A 22,489-nucleotide genomic window follows, 5' to 3' on the forward strand; every position below is an offset into this window, starting at 1 on the left:
TATGTAACTCCTACTTTCTCTCTAAGGGACATCACAGCCTTCCTGGGCTTGGAAACATCATACAGCACTAAAAGTTACAATGGCAGGCCAGTTTGATCAGTGAGATCACCAACCCCCGCCCCCCATAAATATGAAAGAGATGGCACTTAAATATACTGAAAAGGACACTTGTTTGCAGTATGAGAACTGATAAAAGGCGGCAGAGTGTCACCCTGTTCCATCTGAAGCTGGGAACACGTGCATCAGAGGACTCAAATTTCTGTCACTGTGAGTATGTTTGCAATTGACCATGAAAGTGCCGTGGATACCGATTTTGGGGGTTAGAAGTAAATTTTAGCAGGTAGGTGAATTTGCAAATACAGAATCTACAAATAAGGATAGATGGTATATTGGCACTTCAAAAAGTTCCAAATAGTAGTGGCTTTAATATTAAAAACAATTCACATCTGAGAATTGCTAAAAGGCTTTTTTGTAGGCCATAGAGAAATAAATTAGTAGGAGAAATCAGGTTTTGAAAGGCAGGTTTCACTTGAAATTTTTGTGTATTTTGAAATGTGACAGAACAACTCTGTAAATGCACTACAAATTTATCATTGGCTTGAACACTTTCAATAGGTGAACTTCACGGTAGGTAAAATATCTAAAAAAGCCATCAAAAAATGACAGGAAAGGGAAATCTGTATTTAATTTTTCTAATTAAAATGTTTTGAAAAGAAATGTTTTGCTTTGGGTTTGCTATATAGAGAAATACAACATTCTGTGAGGGAAAGAGCATGCATACGGTGTTTCTACCTCTTCTGCAATATCCCCAGTTGGAAGACATTCAGAAGCTTTTTTTTCCCTTTAGCTTCCACAAAACTTAAAAATAAGCAAGTATGCTTTTTTTTTGGGGGGGGTCATATATTTTTTAATTGAGGTATAATTCACATAACATAAACCTCACCATTTTAACCATTTTAAAGCATATGATTCAGTCAGTGGCTTTCAGTATATTTAAAATGTTATACATACATCACCACTATCTAATTCCTAAACATTTCCATCAACAATGCTTTAAATGAAAATCATTAAACGAAAAATTTCATTCTAATACTTCTATAAATCAGTAAACATACATTATTAAGCATACAGATAACATTAAAAATACCCTTTTAAAGTTGTAAAATAAAATCTTCTGGTATATTTATTTCTAACAAAGTATACCCTTCTCCACTAAAGGATTTTACGGATTGTAAAAATTTGTTTTTACCAGGCAATATGCCTATTGTCAAGACTGACACACAGCATGCCTCTGGATAAAAAATTTACAATACAAGCTAATTTTGTGAGCTTACCTCTGTCAGCTATTCTTCTCATCAACTGATGCTCACCCCATTTAATCAGATATTTAAGGATATCTTGTTCACTTGCCTAGAATAAAAATGGTTTACATTTATTTTAGTGAAGTTGGACAAATGGCAAATTTGCTTAATGACTTTTCCTAGGTCATGATGTACACACAGTGTGCAATTTAACACCTTTCCCTCTCCACTGGAGGGTTGAAATGTTCCACTAAAGCTGTGGTCCACCAGCAGCAAACACACGACCACTTCGCATGTGTCCAGTAACCTATCTCTTGGCTCCAACTAAATTTTTTATTCTTGTTTTCATCTTTATTTTTTCCGTTATCCTATTCTCTTCACCTATTTTAACCTTATTTTATCCTACTATATGGTCTCTATACAGCTGCCTTCGATTCTTCTTGGGACACGGCAGAGATAAGCAGATGAAAGTAGAGGGATACAGATGGCTTGTGATTACTATCTCCTGCAGGAGCAGAAGGCACAGGTCCAGCACCTGTTTCGGCAGAGAGACTACACTCTGCACCATGAATGCTACTGACTGGTGAAGGGCCCTTCCAGCAGTCTGTGAAATGGCAAGGTGCCCCTCATTTCTTTGTACTTTACTGAAAATCTTAGAGCAAATCTGGGCTGCCCTCCAAGGTTTTTACTTCCTAAATAGAAATGCAAAGCTTTCTAAAGACAATAATCTGAGAGAACTGACAAATCCTAACCCCCATAATGCACGCAGTTCGGATCAGGACAATGAAACAAGGTTAATGAAGAAAGATCCTAAATAAATCAAATCCAATTATGACAACATTTGTACTGCAATCAAAGCACAGATGCTAAATGGATTATTTAACTCTTCACTGAATCTCTGACTGGGATGGAAGCATTTTATTATTTTCCTAGTACAAATATAAAGAAATAGGTAATGGCTCCTTGGGTTTATGTTTTTGTAACATTAAAACTGTTATATAGTTTTCGGCATAAAATTCATACAACCAATGCCAAAAAAATTAAACTTGAACATATGTTACTTGAAAGTATTTTTTACAATATTTTAAATCTATTGTTAGTTTAAATTACCAAATTAGATGGACATATAAGTCAATGACAGAAGAATTTGCTGAAAGCTACTTCTGATTAAAAATAAGTAGTTGAAAACCTTATTCTATTTTGGTAAGACACACTGAGTTTTTATAAGCATTTGAGTAGATCAGAAATTAAATACTACTCTTACTTTGTTCTGCTTAAGCTACTGTCTACAGTTTACGTATCTGATACTCCACCAAAAACAAGAAATCGTTAAAGTGAATTAACGGAAGCCAAGAAAATCACTGTTGGGATATGCTTTCTGACCTTGCCTACTGCCTCAACCCCTTTGGTGTAGTTGGCTGGGACTTGGGCTTGTTCACAATGTTGAGTCATTGCAGCAGGTGCACGAAGGGCCAGAGAGCTAGAAGGCTTTTCCTGTACGAATTTGAAGAGGGCACCCCTTGGGTGGGCTGATCTCCCTAGATGGGAGAATAGAGTGTAGGTGGGTTTCCTGGTGCACACATGGATGATAATGAATTTGAGAGGTGTATAAATGATTACCTGTAGGTAGTCAGACTGGATAGCAGTGAGCAGATGGTCTTTGCTGAGTTCATAAAAAACATCCGAAGTCATGACCTGGGAAAATTCCTCACAGAGGAAATGTAAAGCTTGTCGGTGCACCCATTTAGAGCCATAGGGATGAGAGCTCCACTTGAGGATGGCAATTAAGGTATCTAATGAGATGCTCTCAGCAATGATATCCTCACAGCCTAAAAGAGAAGGCAAATACTTCTTAATCATAAATATTACTTATGGAACATTAGTATGCTAGACACTATACTTAAAAGTAGCAATAGTAAAAAAGAACAAGGAGATAAATAAAATTTCATGGAAATCACCAAGACTTCATGGGATGGGGTAACAATAGGTAGCAACAGACTATGATATCTATAGGAAATCTGCTGTTCTGTGGAGACAGATCCATAGAAAGAGGCAGAGAATCCTCACAATTGTATAAGAAAACAGTAACTGTGTAAATCCAACAATTTGAGTAAGATACTATAGCGGAGAGCGCTGGACCACAAGGGAAAGAAGAGAAGGTAGAAATGACACAGTTGTGGGAATTGGCCAGTCGGAGAAAGGCTAGAGCTGGGAAACACAGTTCATGACACCGGATGACACGATCATTGGCTGTTCAGATGGGTGAAAATGAAGGTGAAATAGAATCAGGAAAATTAGAAAGTTCTGTATCTCAGTGAAAGAAAATCAACTGCACGGAAGATGACAGGAAACAACCTTAACCACAACCTATGTAACAATGATACTGGGCACTTGAGCTGCACGGACACAAACTGTGACATGGCTGCGGTAGGGCTGAAGCAACCTCAGGCTTTTAAGATTCAAGCACAGAGTCCTGATCAATGGAACAAGGTTGCACTGCTGTCCTGTGAGATGCTGTGTTCTGTTCTGGGCCCTGTGTTTTAGAAAGGGCACTGACAAAATGCCAGGATTCTTGCAGGAGGGCAAAAGAACAGTAGGGAGTTTGAGACCTGTCACAGGAGAAAAGCTCTGAACAACCAAAATTACTTGGCGTATGTAAGAGAAACCTGAGGGGAGACATAGGCGCTATCTTTAAGTGTCTGACAGACCCTCATGAGGCAGAGGAGAAATGACTGACTTCCCAGTTGTGCCAAAGGCAGGTCCTGGATGTTAAATGGATGTTGAAAGAACGGGAATTTTGCCTCAATATTAAGAAATTTCTAACAATTAGATTTGCTCTCCTCTCGTCCCGAAAGAAAGAAAGAAAGAAAGAAAGAAAGAAAGAAAGAAAGAAAAAAAGGATCCTTCTAGAAAAATACAGGAGCAAAGGCTGGCTCATCACATAAGGGATAGAGTAACAAGAACCCCTAAGCTGGATATGGAGCTGACGTCAGATAGCAAACGAGCTGCTTCCATGGCAAAGATAGAATCATTTTTAGAAAAGCGGTAACAGCATATCAATGTAGGAGTAATTTAATCCAAACATTAAAGATTAATTTACTCAATCTCAACATTAACCTGAGATCCTGACAAGTAACACTGAGACCACCACAATGGAATCCATGCAAACAACACCCAAAGAAGTGAATGTGCACTGATGAGCAGTGAGAAAAATGGAAAAGCTGTAAACTGCTCTCCTGATTTTATGGTGAGTCTTGCCTGCCAGCGGCCAGAGGAAGACTTGTGTCATTCTGCAGCTTGAAAGCAGGCACTGGACTAGAGGTGAGGAGAATGAATCAATCTGACAGGAGAGGCAATCTGATAGATGTGTTTGGGCATGAAGCAGGGGAAGTTAGAGAAAACGTGGTTATTCAAAAGGATGTATCACAATCATATGAAACCAGGATATTGGCAGAGGGGAAAAAGGAAAATTAACAACAACATCATATATTTAAACTCCTGAGAAGTTTTCAAAGAAGTGAGACGTGATAGGAAAAAGTGGGCTTTGAAATCAAGACAGATTGGACTTGAAATCCCACCTTGGCCACTTAGAAGCAAAGTCATTCTGGACAAATCCTTAGCCTCTTTGAGCCTGAAATGTTCTCATTTGTAAAACTGGGTTTATACTCCTAACTCAGGGTTGTTACAAGATTTAAATTAGACTGTACCCATGACACTCTTCTTTTGTTCAAACATTCTGCAGTATCTACTTGCCAAAGCGCTGTGAATACAACGCTCTTTTTACCACGCATTTTCCTGGGTGATATCATCTGCCCCCCATTGGCCTTAACTCCCAAAGCATCCTCATGATTTTCAAGTCTATGTACAGTTCCAGGGCGCCTGGCTGGCTCAGTCAGAACAGCATGTGACTCTTGATCTTGGGTTGTAAGTTCAAGGCCCACCTGGGGTATAGAAGATTACTTAAATAAACTTAAACAACAATAAAAATGTCTACATACAGTTCCAACCCAGAGCTCTCTCCTGACTCCCAGACTCATTCCTTCAACTCCCACTGGAGAGTTCTATAGGGATACTCTGCAGACCTCTTAAAGGCAAGTTAATTTACTTCCTCTGGGAAATCTGTGTATACTTCCCAGCCTTCTTCATTCCTGCTTTAGAGAAAGGTACCTCTTTCTTCCAAAGCCAGAAATCTTAGTACTAATAGTGATTCCTTCTCCTGAAGGCCACATCCAATCACCATCAAATGCTGTTCTTGTTTTAAATACATCCCCTCCACTGAATCTCTACCACCTCCCCATTTCAGAATCTGATACTTTCTAAACCCCGCATCACTGAAATAGCCTCAAAAAGTTCCCATCTTTCTCCCTTCCAATCTGTTCTTCATACTGTTGCCAGATGATCTTTTAAAATGTAAATTAGATTATATATGTAACAAATTATTCAATAGCTTGCAAATAGCTTGCAAATAACTTCAAGATAAAATCCAAACTACATATTCCTGATGGTCTGTCCACTGCCAACTTCTCCAGCCCCATTCCTGTTCATATTCTACACTGCGTTCAGTACTTAGCATTTCCTAGAGTTCCACCAAACTCTCACCTCCAGGCATTTGCATATGTTGTTCCATTTTTCTGAAATGCTCTTAATTCTCCTTAACTCATCTACATTTTTTAGACACTTAGACATTGTCTCTTTCAAAACGCTATCTTGATCTTGTTCCCCAAGCCTAGGTCAGGTGTTCCTCCTACCTAAAAATGCTGCCCTATTTCTCTCTATATAATAGCATTAAATTCTCATACTATTTTATATTTCTTAAATATCTGTCTGAATCCTCTATCAGACTGAGAACTCCTTTGAGGTAGAGCCCCACCTTATGTCTTTCTACAATGCCTGACATCTAGCAGCTAATCAATTAAAAACAAAAATAGCGAATACTTTTGAAACTTATTATGTGCCAAGTCTGTACTGGACTTAGAATATTTAATTTCAGCATTCTTATTCAAAGAAGGTGGTATCATTATTCCCACTTTACAGATGAGAAACCTAAGATTCACAAAGATTAATGAACTTGCTCAAAGTCATACAGCTAGGAAGAAGACAAGTTGTACTTACCTAAACACAGCCTTCCCCTCCCGCCAAAAAATCTCCCCCTTTTTTATGCCTCTGAACTTAGGTCTTGTATGAATCAATGCTCCTCAGGACTTCTTCACTTGTGACCACTCCTCTTATGAACAGAAAAGCACCTTACAAATATACCAAATATGGTGATATTAACTCACAAATGTGAAAGGAAGGCAATTAGGCAAAAAATTGCAATGCTGAAAGGTATATTTTAAGAAAAGATTTATCTAATATTGTCAAATGTAATATTTTCATATTATAGTAAAGGATTTCAATTAGTGGTAATTTGCCTTGTGTCAAGGTTATTGATAATGGAATGAAAATGTAAACACAGCAACAAGACCGAAGGGGTGCTGGCAGGGAAAGGGCAGCAAGCAAGATGCAAAAAGGCTTCATACAATGCCATTTCCTTGGTAAATTCTGGACCAGTCTTGTTGGTCCAAAAACATTACCAGCACACTATTGAAGATGGTTGGATTCCTGTTGACAAAGTGATCCTAAACCAAACCCCACAAGACCAATGTATAAATCAAAAGGTCCACTTATATGCAGTGCAGGTGTTCACTTCTAGCGAGCAAAATACAATGTTCTCAAACTAAGTTGTTTTTGCTTCTTTTTAAATTTCTGCTCTGTCATGGATCAATACTTTAGTAGAAACCAGTAAAAACACTGTTTGAATACTGTGACGATGTCAAACTGACAAAAAGTTTCTAAATGCTTACTCTCACTAACTGTACTTACCCTACTACAGACACACTTTGAGGAGCACTGCTGTCTAGAATCCCTTCTCCTGTGCCAGTTTCAGGGTATATGACAGTCAAATTTGTTTCCTCCCATTTGGTACTAATTAATTCTCAGAGGAAACTCTTTTTTCCTCTTCTGTTTCCAAATAGAGTTTACTGACTCTATTTCCTAACTAGAGATAAAATGGTATCCTTTTCTTTAAAGACAATTAAATATATAATCAGAACGACTATCTTTTGGGTGGGACAGCAAAGCAAGATTTATTGTGCAATAGCAAAGTGATAGTATAAAGCTCCCAAGGAGGGAGGGGACCTGAGTGGGTTGCCCAGAACGACTATCTTTTTTATTTTTTATTTCTTATTTTTTTTTTAGTAGGCTCCGTGCTCAGTGTGCAGCCCAACACGGGGCACGAACTCACAACCCTGAGACTAAGATCGGAGCTGAGACTAAGAGTCAGATGTTTAATGCCTGACTGGGTCACCCAGGCACCCCAACTTTATCTTTTTTAAACTAGAAATATAGAGTGTAAGCGTATTATCCAAACATGGCCGATTACTGTACATATTCACCAACACCAGCCCTCTGATCCCACCCCACCCATGGGCAGAGTACACATGCCCACCCCAAGCTTTGGGACTGGCCATGAGATCTGCTTTGACTAATGAAATGTCAGTGGATATGATGTGACAAAAAGCTTCAAAAGTACTTTTTGGGAGCTGGGCTTGCCCTCTTGCCTTCTGCTATGGTGAGAACATGCTGTGGCTAGCTTGCTGACCCTAGGAGGAGAATGAGCAGCAGCAGGAATAGAGCCACCCAGCCCTGCTAAACCACAGTGGCAATCAGAATGACCCCAGCTGCTGCAAACTTCAATCTGTAATTTTAGGTGACCTGGACATTTGTGAGAAATACATGTTTATGTCATAGGCCACTGAGATTCCCCAGTTGGTTGTTACCCAGCAATGGTTGACCAATACACCGTATACTTTTCTTCGATGAACTCAAAAGCCTTTATCAATTTCCTTGTAACAGAAAAACTCATCTGTAGCCAAGACTTTGAATGGCTCATCGGTGCCATGCATTCTGCTCAGGTAGCAGACTTCCACTGATGCGGTTGTGAGGTTCGCAGATGAAATATAAAGTCAACTTCTTAGGATTTTCTTTCCCCCCGAAAACTGCATTTTACAGATCCCTTGCTTACTTGATTAATCCCTTCTTCTCTTCTCTTTTACCAGAATATTTTCTTTCTGATATGTAATGTTGGCAAAAATGTTGCTTTTAAAAAATTTGAGCTACATACCATGAATGATCAAGGCAGAGATAGAAAGAAGTACAACAAACTGACGTTAGTAATACAAATGATTGTTCCTGCTGCATGTTGAACAGGAACATTTTCTGTTTTTATTATCAACAATTTCCCCTTCTTTATGCTCCTCTGATAACTATAAAATAAGTTTCAATGTTGACAGATTTCCTGAAAACACGGTCCGGATCTGTCTTTCCTGCCACTCTTATACTTGCGCCACCAGCACCAGTGGGAAACCATTTCACTGGCTCGTGTCTATCAGAAAATGCATAACCAACTTCTAGGGGGACCTGGGTGGCTCAGTTGGTTGGGCATCTGCCTTCGGCTCAGGTTGGGATCTCAGGGTCCTGGGATCCAGCCCCATGTCAGGCTCCCCGAAGGAGTCTGCTTGTCCCTCTCTCCCTGCCCCCACTCATGTTTTCTCTCTGTCTCTTTCAAATAAATAAAATATTAGGGGAAAAAAAGGCAACTTCTAGATTCAGAGTTTCATATTGGGGCTGAGGTGGGAAAAGGAAGCACACAGGCAAGGGGAAAGAAGTGAAGGGAACAGTGGAGGGTGATCACAGCTTGCTATGCAACACAGCCAGCACAGTAAGCTTAGAGGAAGGCTGGCCTTAGAGCAGGCACGCTGGCTCTGCAGTGGCATCAGTTAGAAACAGAAATAAGACTTCAAGTGCAAATAGGCTTGAGAAATCAGTTGCTTCAATTCTTTCCAACTAACCTGTATGGAACGGATTCCAGTTCCCAAGGAAAGGCATCATGAAATGAGAGGGAAGTGAGGGCAGTCGAAAGCACATAGAGGCTTTGAATTCGGGCAGTTAGGTCACTACCTCTTATGTCACTCCCTTAGGGCCTTGTGTCATATCAAAGCACACCCTGTGATTCTCATTTCCTCATACAGAGGATGAAATAATCCCATCAGAGTTCTCAGGATTATGTTAAATAACATCAGGGAGCCAGTGTGTCCATCAACATTACCCTTTTTCTAGGCTAGAAATCTTAAATCAGCTGGGCCGACTCCTCCTCCTTTGACATATATATAGAACTAGTCGATGCGTCCTACTGATTCTTCCTTCAAGATGCTCTTTGATTAGCCTATTTTCCATTCCCAGGAATGTGACCTCTGTCCGAAGCCTTAGTACCTCACACATCAAATACTGAAAAGCTTCCTGCTGTCTCCCTCCCTCCGTCTTCTAAACCATACCGAGCACACCACAGAAAGGTTTTCCACCATTGTCCCTGCGTCTTCTCTATTTTAAACAGGCAACCAGAATTCCAGAGCCAAGGCAGAAAATGAGAGTCAGACATGTAAGGATTAGAAGACAAGTCAATCTGTGCTGCAGTGTTTTTAACTGCCAGTCCTTGGACTCTGCAGCTTGTGCGAGCTGGTTGGATAAACACTCCTCTCTGCTATGCCTCAGGAGGCCCAGTCTGAAGATCCTACAGAGCTTCTCAAAGGGTCCTGGCAGGGTTGAAATCCTGGTGCCTCCACTGGTGACCAGCCCAAGACCACTCTTTTGCTTTCCCTCCTCCCCTACCTCACTCTCCCGGGGGTTGCATCCTGTTCAAGGGATTACTCACCCAATGAGCGACCTGCAGCATGCCTTTGTTTTAGGCTGCCTCAGGTTGCGGGGGGAATGGGAAGAGACACCCATACAACGAGAGGAAGAGAAGTGGCCCTAGAAAACAAGATTCTCCAGTGCGATTCTGGAACTAGATCACTCACTGAAGAAACGGCAAAAAGGACCCCGGTTGCCCCTGGTAAGTGGGGTCGTGGTGATCCCTGCATGCAGCATGACAACACTATGGTTTTTCTCTAAGTGAAGTGCTAGTTTAGTAGTAGAGGTGGCACCTGAATGGAATGGGAACATCAGGAAGCATGAGGACCTGAAATTGGCTAGCTTTAGCTAACTGCTTTCGAAGTTACGTTTTTTCAACAGGCTCAGGTTAGCCACCCCTCAATCCAGGCATTCTGTCAAAGTCAGAAGACTTAGGTCTGTGTTTAAAAAAACCCTTATTTCCTGCAGCTGCAGAACAGACTGCCAAAACTCAGACTCCAGATGTAATTTTAAAGATATCAGACCTCAAAGACTTGAATGCAAAACCTCAACAAATCTTTTATGATCAAATCTGGGTCCGAATAGAAACGGCTGGTGACAGAAATCTGGAATGGGGTTATTTGGGTGGATGAGCGAGGAATGTCAAACCCCAAGATTTGCTTGAACCTTCTGGGTTGGGAGACACAGATCTCCTAACTCCTAGTAGAGGATAGCAGCCTCCTCCTGCCAGGAGACCCTGCAGATGCCCGCAAAGACAATCCCTGTCCTCTTCAAGATCTGCCTCTGCTCACTAGCTCCAAACCAACAATCAGGAGCTGGTCACTCATGCTCACAGTCTGAGCAAGAACATAGAGTTTCTGTTCGTGAGGGAAAGAATGTACACACCCGGGAATTGTAAGACCTGGCCATAGGTACTGGCAGGGTCTAGAAGGCCGTTTGTGGGAGCGGATCTTGAGAGTGCTGGACCAGGATGCCCGCTCTGTGGAGGTACAGTACAACAGGAACAGGAAGGGGTTTGTCTGGAGTTCAAGGGATTCACCAGGACATTTTTGTCGCTTCTCGGCTCAGTGATAACAGAGACTGGGCAACCATGGATAAAGCAGCTAAGAGCTCAGACACCTCTGGGATGAAGGTCTGCGTCACCCTACCTGGCAGGCCACCCAGACCTGCTGAAATATGGGCAAAGGAAAATGAAAATTTAGGTTGGGGAATAGAAGAGGGAGATTGTGCTAATTTGTATGGTTCCAACTTGCTTAAGCCTAGAACCATTTCTCACAATCTCCATTCCTATATGGTTCCAAGCAAAGTTGGTCAAAAGAGAAACGTGTGAGATTGGGAGGGCAGAAGCAGCAGCATCACTCTCTAGAAGTCACCATATCTAGACATGGTGACAGGCAGACACAGAGGTGCCCAAGCTTGTCCTTGCTCTCCCCTGCTCCAAGTCCAGTTCTCCCTCCCAGCTGCAGCCCTGGTGGCAACACTGGCCCCAGGTCACCAGATGCTTGGCCGAAGAGCCATGGACCAAAGAGCCACTCTCCACATGCTGCCCTACCCTGTGCGGCCTCCCGTCAGTGGCTCCGTGTGCCTGGCCCCTCAGGTTGACTGGCTGCTAGCTTCTCTGCATTCTACTTCTCTCCCATTCACACCTTCCCTTCCCCAGCTTCCCTCACAGTGGTGTGAGGCTCAATCCCTAGAAGAATGCCCTTATCTGTAAGTCAGAGTTGCTCTGCTTCCCTGTATTGAACTCTGAATGACGGAGTTTTGATAAGAATATCAGTTACAGCCTGCAGCTGCAGCAGCCGGGACTGTGGCTAACTGTACCATCTTTCCTGAACTGAGTCGTTTGTAGAGGTGTGGCTGGTGATCACCTTGAAGGCTCTGTAATGAATTGATCTAAATTATTGTTTGCTCCTTGTTAAGTTAAATCACACCAAACTGTTGATACCAAACCATTCTGACCCGTGAAAATAACCTTAGAAGATTAAATAATGTATTTGTTTTCTCTTGCTATGTAACAAATTATCACAACAGGTTAAAACAAATCATCTCCTATTTTCTGTGGATCAGGAAACTGGGCAGAGGTCACGTGGGTCCTCTGTCAGGGTTCTATAAGGCTGCATTCAGGTATCAACTGGGCTTGCCTTCTCTCATGTGAAGACCTGAGAAGTTCTGGGGAAGAATTTGCTTCCAAGCTCATTCAGGTTGTTGGCAAAAATCTTTTCCTTGCCGCTGTCTGACTAAGGGCCCGCCTTTCTGTGGGAGGTCTTGAGAGTGCTGGACCAGGATGCTAGGTCTGTGGCGGTACCACGGGAGCAGGAAGGGGTTTGTCTGGAATTCAGCTATAAAAAAGAAGGAAACCCTGCCATTTGGAACAACATGGATGAACCCTGAGGGCATCATGCTAAGTGCGGTAAGTCAGAGAAAGACACGTACTGTACGATCTCACTTACATGTGGAATCTAAAAATGTCATACTCACAGAAAGAGAGAATAGAACGGTGGTTTCTAAGGGCTGAGGGATGAAGAATGGGTAGAGGTTGGTCAAAGTGTACAAACTGTCAGTTATAAAATGACTAAGGTCCAGAGTCTTACTGTGCAGCATGGTGACCCTAGTTAATACTGTATCGTATACTTGAAAGTTGCTTTGACAGTACAGCTTTAGCGTTCTGACCACAACAACGGCATGTTAGCTACGTGATGTAAAGGAAGCACGAACCAACCTTACTGTGGACAGTCCACAGCATATACAGGTATCAGATCATCACACTGTGCACCTTAAACTTAACACAACGCTACATGTCAATTATGTCTCAATAATGCTGGGGGAAAAGATAAAGAAATCTAGATTAAAATCTATTTTCACTGCAAAAAAAGAAGAAAAGTAAGTTGAGTTTTTCTGGTTTTATTTCTCATACCCTTTTGGCTAATGTTCAGAATTTGGTTATTTCTGTTAGGTAGATATTAAAAATCCCCTCTATACGTAATATAGAGCAGAGTCTTAAAGTGCAACACATTTATCTACAGGGAAGGATATGTTTCAAGTTTCTGTCCCTTTCAATAGGGGGACTCTTACAAGTTCCTTGCAATAACTAAATGCCAGAGGGCATTAGTAATATTATAGATCTATTCCAAATATCTTTTTATGTTTCATTTCAATATATTTTAAAATTAGGTACTTAGACTACCTCTGGATTGTCCACCTGGATGGATTTACAGGAAACAGGTAACACTGGATGCCTCTGTGAAGAGGACCTGAGCAGTGCAGGCCAAAAAGTTGGGAGGGCAGGGGGACTCTTTGCTTAGTACTCCTTGTACCTTTTGAATTCTGTTCCATCTGAATATATTATCTATTCAAAAAAAAAAAATCAAATAAAAAACAAACAAAACCCATCAGGCTATGGAAGTTGCCAGGAGTTCCTTCCCTTGGTGCCAATATAAAATCAATCACTGACCACAGAATCCAAGCAAATATCAGAAAGGAAATAAGAAGGTTCTCTGCTTTGAGAACATTACTCCCCTCTGATGGGAAAGAGGCAATCACTGAGATTCATGCTGCTCGTGTGTGAAAATGTACCCTGACTGCTTATATTCTTTATTCTGATAGTTTTGCGAAGCTGTGTGAAAAGAAAGAACAGAGAGGAAGATAGGAAAGAAGTTACTGTAGTAACTTGGTAATAAAGGAGGAGGCTAAAGCACACAATTATGAAAGATTAAAGATTTCTAAGACATGAGAGGAAAAAGCCAAGACTAAGAACTCTTAAGATACTTATTTGAATATACATTTATATTGCTTTTATGTTTACTTTATAAATTAACATTTGATACGGCATTTTCAATATTTAGACTTCCATGTTTTTTTTGGATAAATGAAAACAGCATGATGAAGGATGTCAGTCTCTAAACACAGACACTCTATATAAGCCTCTGCTATACTAGCACGCAAGGGGTCAAATTCTGGAGCCTACAGGATGCCCGAACTCCTTGAAATTGAACACATATTCTTACATGTGGGCATCTGACTAGAAGAGAGATGCAAGATACACTATTAGGGTCAGACTGACCAGGGACCCAACCCCAATTCCCCTTAACTGTGTGATGTGTGAAATTTTGTCTGTTTCCTCATCTGAAAACGTTCCCTAAATCCTCAAAATCTACTTGTTACTATAAATAAGTTTCCTCATACACCATTACCCTGGTGTATTCTAATTCAGAAGCAAGCACAGGGTCTGTGGGGAGTGGGAGGGGGCAGGAGGAGAGCAGAGTCTCAAGGGAGCAGAGCAAGCAAAAGATTATAAAGAGAACAGAAACGCTGACAACCCAAATGTACTGCGTACTTTCCACTCGCACGTCACTTATTAAAATGTTAAATAAAAACAATTCTAAGGGTACCTGGGTGGCTCAGTTGGTTAAGCATCTGACTCTCGATTTTGGCTTAGGTCAAGATCTCAGGGTCATGAGATCGAGCCCCATGTCTGGCTCTGCCCTCAGAGCAGAGTCTACTTGTCCCTCCCCCTCCCCCTGCTTGCATGCTCTCCCTTGGTTCTCTCTCTCTCTCTCAAATAAATAAAATCTGAAACAAGAAAACAGTTCTAGTAGTCTCAGTATGTGAAAAACTCAGAGGTTCACATACCTTTAAAAAAATACCATTTACATCTCACTTTACTATCCTTAAACCATTTTCCCACTGTGACAAAACAGTAAATTAGTGTCCTTAATGCTGTTATAATAATAAGAAAAATCCAAAGGTTTGGGGGTAGAGTCATGTTATGATTTTCAGAAAACTTGTTGATATTTACTGGTTATCTCTTAAATATGATTGTGTCTCCCTTCAAAACAATGCACCTCACAGATAATTTCTTCCCATCCCTCGTCCCCCACGACGGGAAAACATAGCCCTGCAGTTAGAAAGGCCAGGATTCAACTTTGGGCCCTAACACTTTCTACCTGAAACCCCAGGTAACAATATTTTCAAGTGTCAATTTACCTATAAAATGGAGAGAATACTTACCATAGATGATATGAGTTAGAGCTTAGCAACAGTGCCTGGCAAAAAGCAGGTACTAAAAAATTCTACGAAATAAATGAATAAATACAGTAAGAAACTTCAAAAAAGAATTAGTTTCTGATGAGTAATTTATAGATTGTATCTGCTTAAAGGATGCATGTATTAAAGAAAAAAACCCACTATTTCTGGAACATTTCTCATGGTGTCTACATGCTGATTATGGTCTCAGCTGAAGAGATCTTTAAAAAAATGCGTATGTAATCAGGCCGTATTACTTGCTGTGCTCAGTCAGGATAAGGCCCCATGTCTCCGCACAGTATACCAATGTCTCTACTGCACAGCCCTGCTGGTCTCTGGAGCTTCGTTTCTCACCACACCTCTCTTGTCTCTGCAACTCCTAGCCTAACCCCAAGTGCCTGGCTCTTATTTATCTCTGGGTTTTTCTACTTGTGTTCCTTCTGCATAACCTTTATTTCTAATCTTAACTTCCATTCACTCTCCCAGTCTCAGCTTCTCTGGGAAGCTCCTGATACTGTCTCCCTTTCCTAATTCCCTATACTGAGGTCTGGGGCTCCTCCTCTTCCTCTGTGCTCCCCTACCATCCAGCGCTTCACTCTACCAGGACACTTCCACCATAACTGCCTACTGGTACGTAGCACTAGATGATCTTACTCGTTACTTCAGTCTCAGGGTCTGGCATACAGTAAGCGCTAAATGAATAAAGTATAGGAGTCCTAGTTCTAATTCTATGTGAAGGTCTATCTGAATCAACAGGTCCTTCCCCTCCATAATGTCCCATTTTCACCTTTATTTGCCTTTCTCTTAGGTTTACAGACCTATTATGATGATCAGATTTCCAACACTGTATCCACCCACTTCTACTTAACTTAGTATATCTAAAAATTTGACATCAAAATGTAGTTTAGAAGTGGGGCTCATACCAATGAAGACTTTAGATACTTAATATTTTTACCGCTTACACTTATATACAAAAAAAAAAATCAATCTGCAAGTAAAGATGAAGCATAGAATAACAAAGAGACTATTAAATCACAATTTAGCTTAGAAACTTTTCTGAACCTCTCATAATTAGATACAAGCTCAGATATCAATGTTTAGAGAACCAAGGTGATGTCTATGCATCTTCTAGAAGTATTTTAGTGAATCAGTCTCAAAATTCAGAACTGCTCTTTAATAAATGTAAGCTTCCATTAGGAAGAAACAAATTGACAGTGGAAACTGTATGAAAACCAACCCATTTTGGAAAAGGCCTATCACTATTATGGTTGAAGAGGAATATGGTTAGAAACAAAGACATATGGGGCGCCTGGGTGGCACAGCGGTGAAGCGTCTGCCTTCGGCTCAGGGTGTGATCCCGGCGTTATGGGATCGAGCCCCACATCAGGCTCCTCTGCTATGAGCCTGCTTCTTCCTCTCCCACTCTCCCTGCTCGTGTTCCCTCTCTCGCTGGCTGTCTCTATCTCTGTCAAATAAATAAATAAAAAATCTTAAAAAAAAAAAAAAAAGAAACAAAGACATACAAGTGTGCAAACTGTGTTTTCGGGTTTTTGGCACAACTTTCAGATGTGTGGATATTTCTTTTGGTTTTTTCCTAAGGTAGGTAGGTAGGTAGGTAGGTATGTATGTATGTATGTATTTATTTATTTGACAGACAGTGAGCACAAGCAGGGGAAGCAGGCAGAGGGAGAGGGAGAAGCAGGCTCCCTGCCAAGCAGGGAGCCTGATACGGGGCTTGATCCCAGGACCCTGGGATCATGACCTGAGCCAAAGGCAGACGGTTAACAACTGAGACACTCAGGCGCCCCTCAGATGTGTGGCTATTTCATCTTCAAATGCCATGACATGTAAAGCATGTATCAGAAGTTTTATAGACATGTCAATGCTAAGTATAAGGTATACAAAAATGTTATAGTAAAGAGAACCAAAACAGAGCTCCAAGTTATTTATTTATTTATTTATTTATTTATTTATTTATTTATTTATTTAAAAGATTTTAATTTATTTGAGAGAGAGGGGGGCATAGGCAGCAGGGAGTGGCAGAGGGAGAAACAGACTCCCACTGAGCAGGGAGCCTGCCTGATGCAGGACTCGATCCCAGGACCCTTGGGATCATAACGTGACCCGAAGGCAGACATTTAACCTACTGAGTCACCCAGGCACCCTATTTATTTTTAAAGATTTTATTTATTTATTTGAGAGACAGAGAGCGAGAGTGTGGGGGAGAGGGAGAGGGAGAGAGAATCTGAAGCACACTCTGCACTGAGCACAGAGCCCAACATGGGGCTTGATCCCACAACTGGGAGATTATGATCTGAACTGAAATCAAGAGATGGACACCTAACCAAATGAGCCACCCAGACACCCCTCAAAGTCTTTTACTAAATCAAAGTCATTCCCTTTGTGGAGACATATTTAGTAAGGCTAGCCCATGTTAATTTGTAACAGAAACTGGTATTTCTTTTCACAAAAATATATGAAAGAACAGTTGGAGGCAAGAACTTTCTGGTCAGTTACGTACACTCCAAACTCATACTCAGTCTTCAGGAGTTATTTATAAAAAGGTACCATTTGTTAGCAGTGCTTTCCATTGGGAAGTGAGACTGAAGTGTTCTTAAACACTTTTCTATTATTTGTATTATCTGAAATATCCAAACATCAGTACATCTCTTATATTTTTAGAAACAAAACAAAAGGGTGCCTGGGTGGCTCAGTCAGTTAAGCATCTGCCTTCAGCTCAGGTCATGGTCTCCAGGTCCTGGGATTGAGCCCTGTGTCAGGCTTCCTGCTCATCGGGGAGTCTGCTTCTCTCTCACTCTCCCTCTCCCTCCCTCCCCCTCTGCACTCCCCACTGCTCGTTCTCTCTCTCTAATAAATAAAATCTTAAAAAATGAAACAAAAGATACAATTATTAAAATAAACTAACTCTATACATATTGACATAATTTTTGCAAAGCTTAAGTGTGAAAAAGGCAAAACAATAATACGTACAGTGTGGTGCTATGTATGCTACAACAGAACGAGATATGCATGTGAAATACACACACACATTCACATACATTTAAAGTAGATGTGATCAGATGTGGCCTTGGGGAAGAAATAACATAAGTATTTGTACCCGCATCTCTACAACAGGAAGAACAACGGTAGCTACCACACAGGTTACTATAAAGTGAGGTATTCCACACGATAATAGCTAAATAAGTCATTACTCATCTATCCTAATTCTTGGAATAGTTCATTCCAGACACTTCCAAAACCAGAAGGAGACAAACACCTGTGTCTGGTCAAAGTCCCTTCTACTCTAGACATTTTAGGAAATAAGTGTAATATTTGGTTTTAAGGCAGAAACTTCAATTCTGTATCTCAATATTGTATTTGTACGATGCTGAAGTTCTTTCCTCTATCATTGCCCTTCCTCAATCACTAATGTCTTCCCCCAAATAACCTGCAGCTTGAATTGCATTAGTTTGTACTCCTTGGCAATAGAAGTTGTAAGAGTAGTCAAAATTTAACTATGGCAGAGTCAGAAAAACAAATTGTTGGGGCTTTAGGAAAAGGCAACAATTAGGCCACTTCTCTTAGTGTTTCTATGAGAAAAAGGGGCTGTAATCGAATCAAAGTGGAGTGGGAGTTTACATCAAACAGCTCCACCATGGGAAACTTCTATGGACCATTTTTTATGGTCTTGTTTTGCCATCCAATGTTCAATGTTCTCTGCAATTGTAATCCTATGTATCATCGTTGAAAAAAGTCTGAATCTGGTAATTTTTTTAGACTTTGGAAACTTGGAACCATGCTGTCAAATGATGTGTAAGGAAAATAACTCAATTCTTATCTTTAGAAATTGTCTACCGAAGAGTTAAGGTAATTCAGTTTTTAAAAAAGATTTTATTTATTTGAGCAAGAGAGCAAGCGAGAGAGAGAGAAAGAGAGAGAGGGAGAGGACCAGACTTCCTGCTGAAGAGGGAGCCTGAGTCGGCTCATCCCAGGACCCCAGGATCATGACCTGAGTCAAAGGCAGATGCTTAACCAACTGAGCCGCCCAGGCGCCCCTGTAATTCAGTTTTAAAAACATTTGTTAAGGCCCTTGCAAATGCAAGCCACGCACAGTGCCTGGTGCCCACACTTCTGTGAAGAGAAAGGAACAAGCTCATTTGAGGAACCCGGGAAGAATTTATATGGTGAGTATGTGGCAGAGTCAGGATTGGAGCACAGATCTGACCCCAGACTTCATATTTATAAAAGACCATTTGGGTACCATTATTTATCTATGAACCTGAGCAAATCTCCAAGCTCCACAGGGTTGTTCTGAAGATGAAATGAAAAGACATATGTGGGGTGCCCATCATGAAGCTAGGTATGTAGCAACATTCAAACATGGTTCCTTTTAATTCTCTTCTCCCTGGTATTGCATTTTGCATAGCAATGGTGTTAAAAAAATGCTAACCTGAAATCAAATCTCTACTTCAGAATACATTGCATTGGGCAACATCATTGCAGATGCTTTCTGCTATCCTCATGGTGTTCAGAGTTCAGTATACTCTTCAAATAATAAATGCTCAGCTCTTTCTTGTCCCTATGTTGTTCAAAGTTCTGTGTTCATATCCATAATGACCGGACTATAACATTTCATCTTTTGTCTGATTATATTAATGTTTGCAAAGTTCTAATTAAATCTCTCAGATCTTGATTATAATAAACACATAATTTGTGCTGGGGAAGAAAAACAAACCAAATCAAAACAAGCAACTCTTCCTGTTTCATCATTTCCCTCAACTATGGCATTCTTGGGATTTTAGTATGACAGAGAAAAGATTTTGCTCATTGGTGAGAAAGCCTTCTAATTATCCTCAGATTAAACTTTTTGGCTTCAAAAGATTAACAGCCTTGACTGGCTTCCAAGAATATGCTAAATTCAACTGATATCCTATTACATGCCCAAAAGAATTGATAAGACTTTATTTGAAATTTACCTTAAAACTGAGTTTAATGGCATGGAATTATACACCATTTAGACCATCTCTAAATTTACTTTTAAAAATAATATTTCATATTTATCTCCTAGATTGAGATTGAGCATCTTAATTTTATTTGCAACTTCTATAGTTAAATGTTTATTACACACACCCCCTTTTAGAAAGAAAAAAGCATTAAAGATAACTCAAAATGTGTAACTCACTGAATTCTACCTCTGAAACTAACAATACAGTATGTGTTAACTAAATTGAATTTAAATAAATTTTTTTTTAAAATATGGCTGACATCAAGGAAATTCAAATCAAAACCACACTGAGATACCACCTTACGCCAGTTAGAATGGCAAAAATAGACAAGGCAAGAAACAACAATTGTTGGAGAGGATGTGGAGAAAGGGGATCCCTCCTACATTGTTGGTGGGAATGCAAGTTGGTACAGCCACCCTGGAAAACAGTGTGGAGGTCCCTTAAAAAGTTAAAAACTGAGCTACCCTATGATTCAGCCATTGCACTACTGGGTATTTACCCCAAAGATACAGACGTAGTGAAGAGAAGGGCCATATGCACCCCAATGTTCATAGCAGCAATGTCCACAATAGCTAAATCGTGGAAGGAGCCGAGATGCCCTTCAACAGATGACTGGATTAAGAAGTTGTGGTCCATATATACAATGGAATATTACTCAGCTATCAGAAAGAACGAGTTCTCAACATTTGCTACAACATGGACGGCACTGGAGGAGATAATGCTAAGTGAAATAAGTCAAGCAGAGAAAGACAACTATCATATGATTTCTCTCATCTATGGAACATAAGAACTAGGATGATCGGTAGGGGAAGAAAGGGATAAAGAAAGGGGGGGGTAATCAGAAGGGGGAATGAAACATGAGAGACTATGGACTCTGAGAAACAAACTGAGGACTTCAGAGGGGAGGGGGGTGGAGGAATGGGACAGACCGGTGATGGGTAGTAAGGAGGGCACGTATTGCATGGTGCACTGGGTGTTATACACAACTAATGAATCATCGAGCCTTACATCGGAAACTGGGGATGTACTGTATGGTGACTAACATAATATAATAAAAAATCATTAAAATAGAAAAAAAAATAAATACTAATAGATGACAAAAAAAATAAATAAATAAAAATATGGCTGAGAGTCTACTAAGAGCAAAGCACTATGCTAGGTTTCTTTGGGAGATTCAAGATGATGAAGATATTGACCTTGTCTTTAGGGAGTATATAATACACTAGTTGATAGAGGAAATGAGACAGGTACATAGATAATTAATTCCAAAATAAGTTAGATGTAAGAACCTAAAAAAAAAAGTAAAAGAAGTGTTTTAGAACTTTGCAGGAAGTAGAAAATACTTTTAATTTGAATGCCTATGACAAAACAAAGGAAGTAGCATGTGAATTTGGTCTTAAAGAGTGTGATAGAACTTGGACATTTAGTGGTCAAAGCCAAAGATATTCTAAGACCAAAGAAAAGTGTGAGCAGAAGGTCAGAGGTGAAGAGTTTGTAGTCTATACAAAAAACGGTTTAAGTTCTAACATAGAAAATGCAATAAAATATTACACTTTAGAGTTCTACTCATAATTTTGAGTAAAGAATTTCTTAAGGGCCAAGTGTCATTATGATTAGAGATGTATAACTTGAGAGTCATCTGAACTGCAATTCCTGAAACCGAGATTAATTCTTCATCTATGCTGTACAGTTAACTGAAATCTACATTTACTACTCTGATCTGTTGATAATGGTCTTTAACTTAGCTCCATTATTCTCTAGGAAGTATATTCAGACTAATTTGCTAAAGAGGAAACAATTACAGACAGAAGCATAATGAACTGCCGGTTCAACTGAACTGAGACAGAAGAAGAGTGTCAACACAGAGACAATGGAGAGGATGGGAAAAGGGAGGACGGGCTTAGTGAGTTGGGACAGTTAGTCTCTGCTACTTTGCATTTGTTTCAAGTCACACACTCTTGAAATCTGACCAAGTTGCTAAGGGAAAAATTAGGTCATTGCTTTCCGTTGTTTCTGTGTTAAGATTTTTAATTCAATAAAACATAATCACATGCATTTATGACTAAAAATATAGGCAATGCATTACAGAGTCCAATTTGGAACTAATGTTATAAATAATTCTCATATTCCAAAGATTGAAAAATACATTTTTGATTAAGATGAACATATAAAATCTATGGTTTAAAGTGTACTACCTTAAAATGCCCCGAACTGGAATATACATGTAGATATTGGTGCTAATTCTGAGCTATTTTGTTCTGAGGTCAACAGTATTTATAACAAGGAAACTTAAGTTCTTATGGTAGGCCCACGGTTGTTAAAATTCATAAGAAAACCTACAGTTCTCCTAAAGAGTGGATTTTTACTCAAAAAATTGGAAATCAATATATATTCTCACCATGGTACTCACATTTTCAGAGGTGTTTACACAGT

The 22,489-nt window shown here is 40.1% G+C and overlaps 1 protein-coding gene across 1 annotated transcript in view; it reads right to left on the reverse strand.

Moving 5' to 3' along the window:
* Positions 1 to 22,489, reverse strand: part of BTBD7 (BTB domain containing 7) — a 78,424-nt gene that overhangs the window by 19,937 nt on the left and 35,998 nt on the right. Inside the window, exons 4-5 of the mRNA XM_045815823.2 lie at positions 2,922 to 3,130; positions 1,335 to 1,410 (exon numbers count right to left, since the gene is read on the reverse strand). Of these exons, the coding sequence (XP_045671779.1) occupies positions 1,335 to 1,410; positions 2,922 to 3,130 (285 nt within the window). The remainder of the gene's footprint in view (positions 1 to 1,334; positions 1,411 to 2,921; positions 3,131 to 22,489) is intronic.

This window comes from Ursus americanus, chromosome 26 (assembly GCF_024610735.1).
Source record: "Ursus americanus isolate L20-20 chromosome 26, mUrsAme1.1.p, whole genome shotgun sequence".
Taxonomy (NCBI): domain Eukaryota; kingdom Metazoa; phylum Chordata; class Mammalia; order Carnivora; family Ursidae; genus Ursus; species Ursus americanus.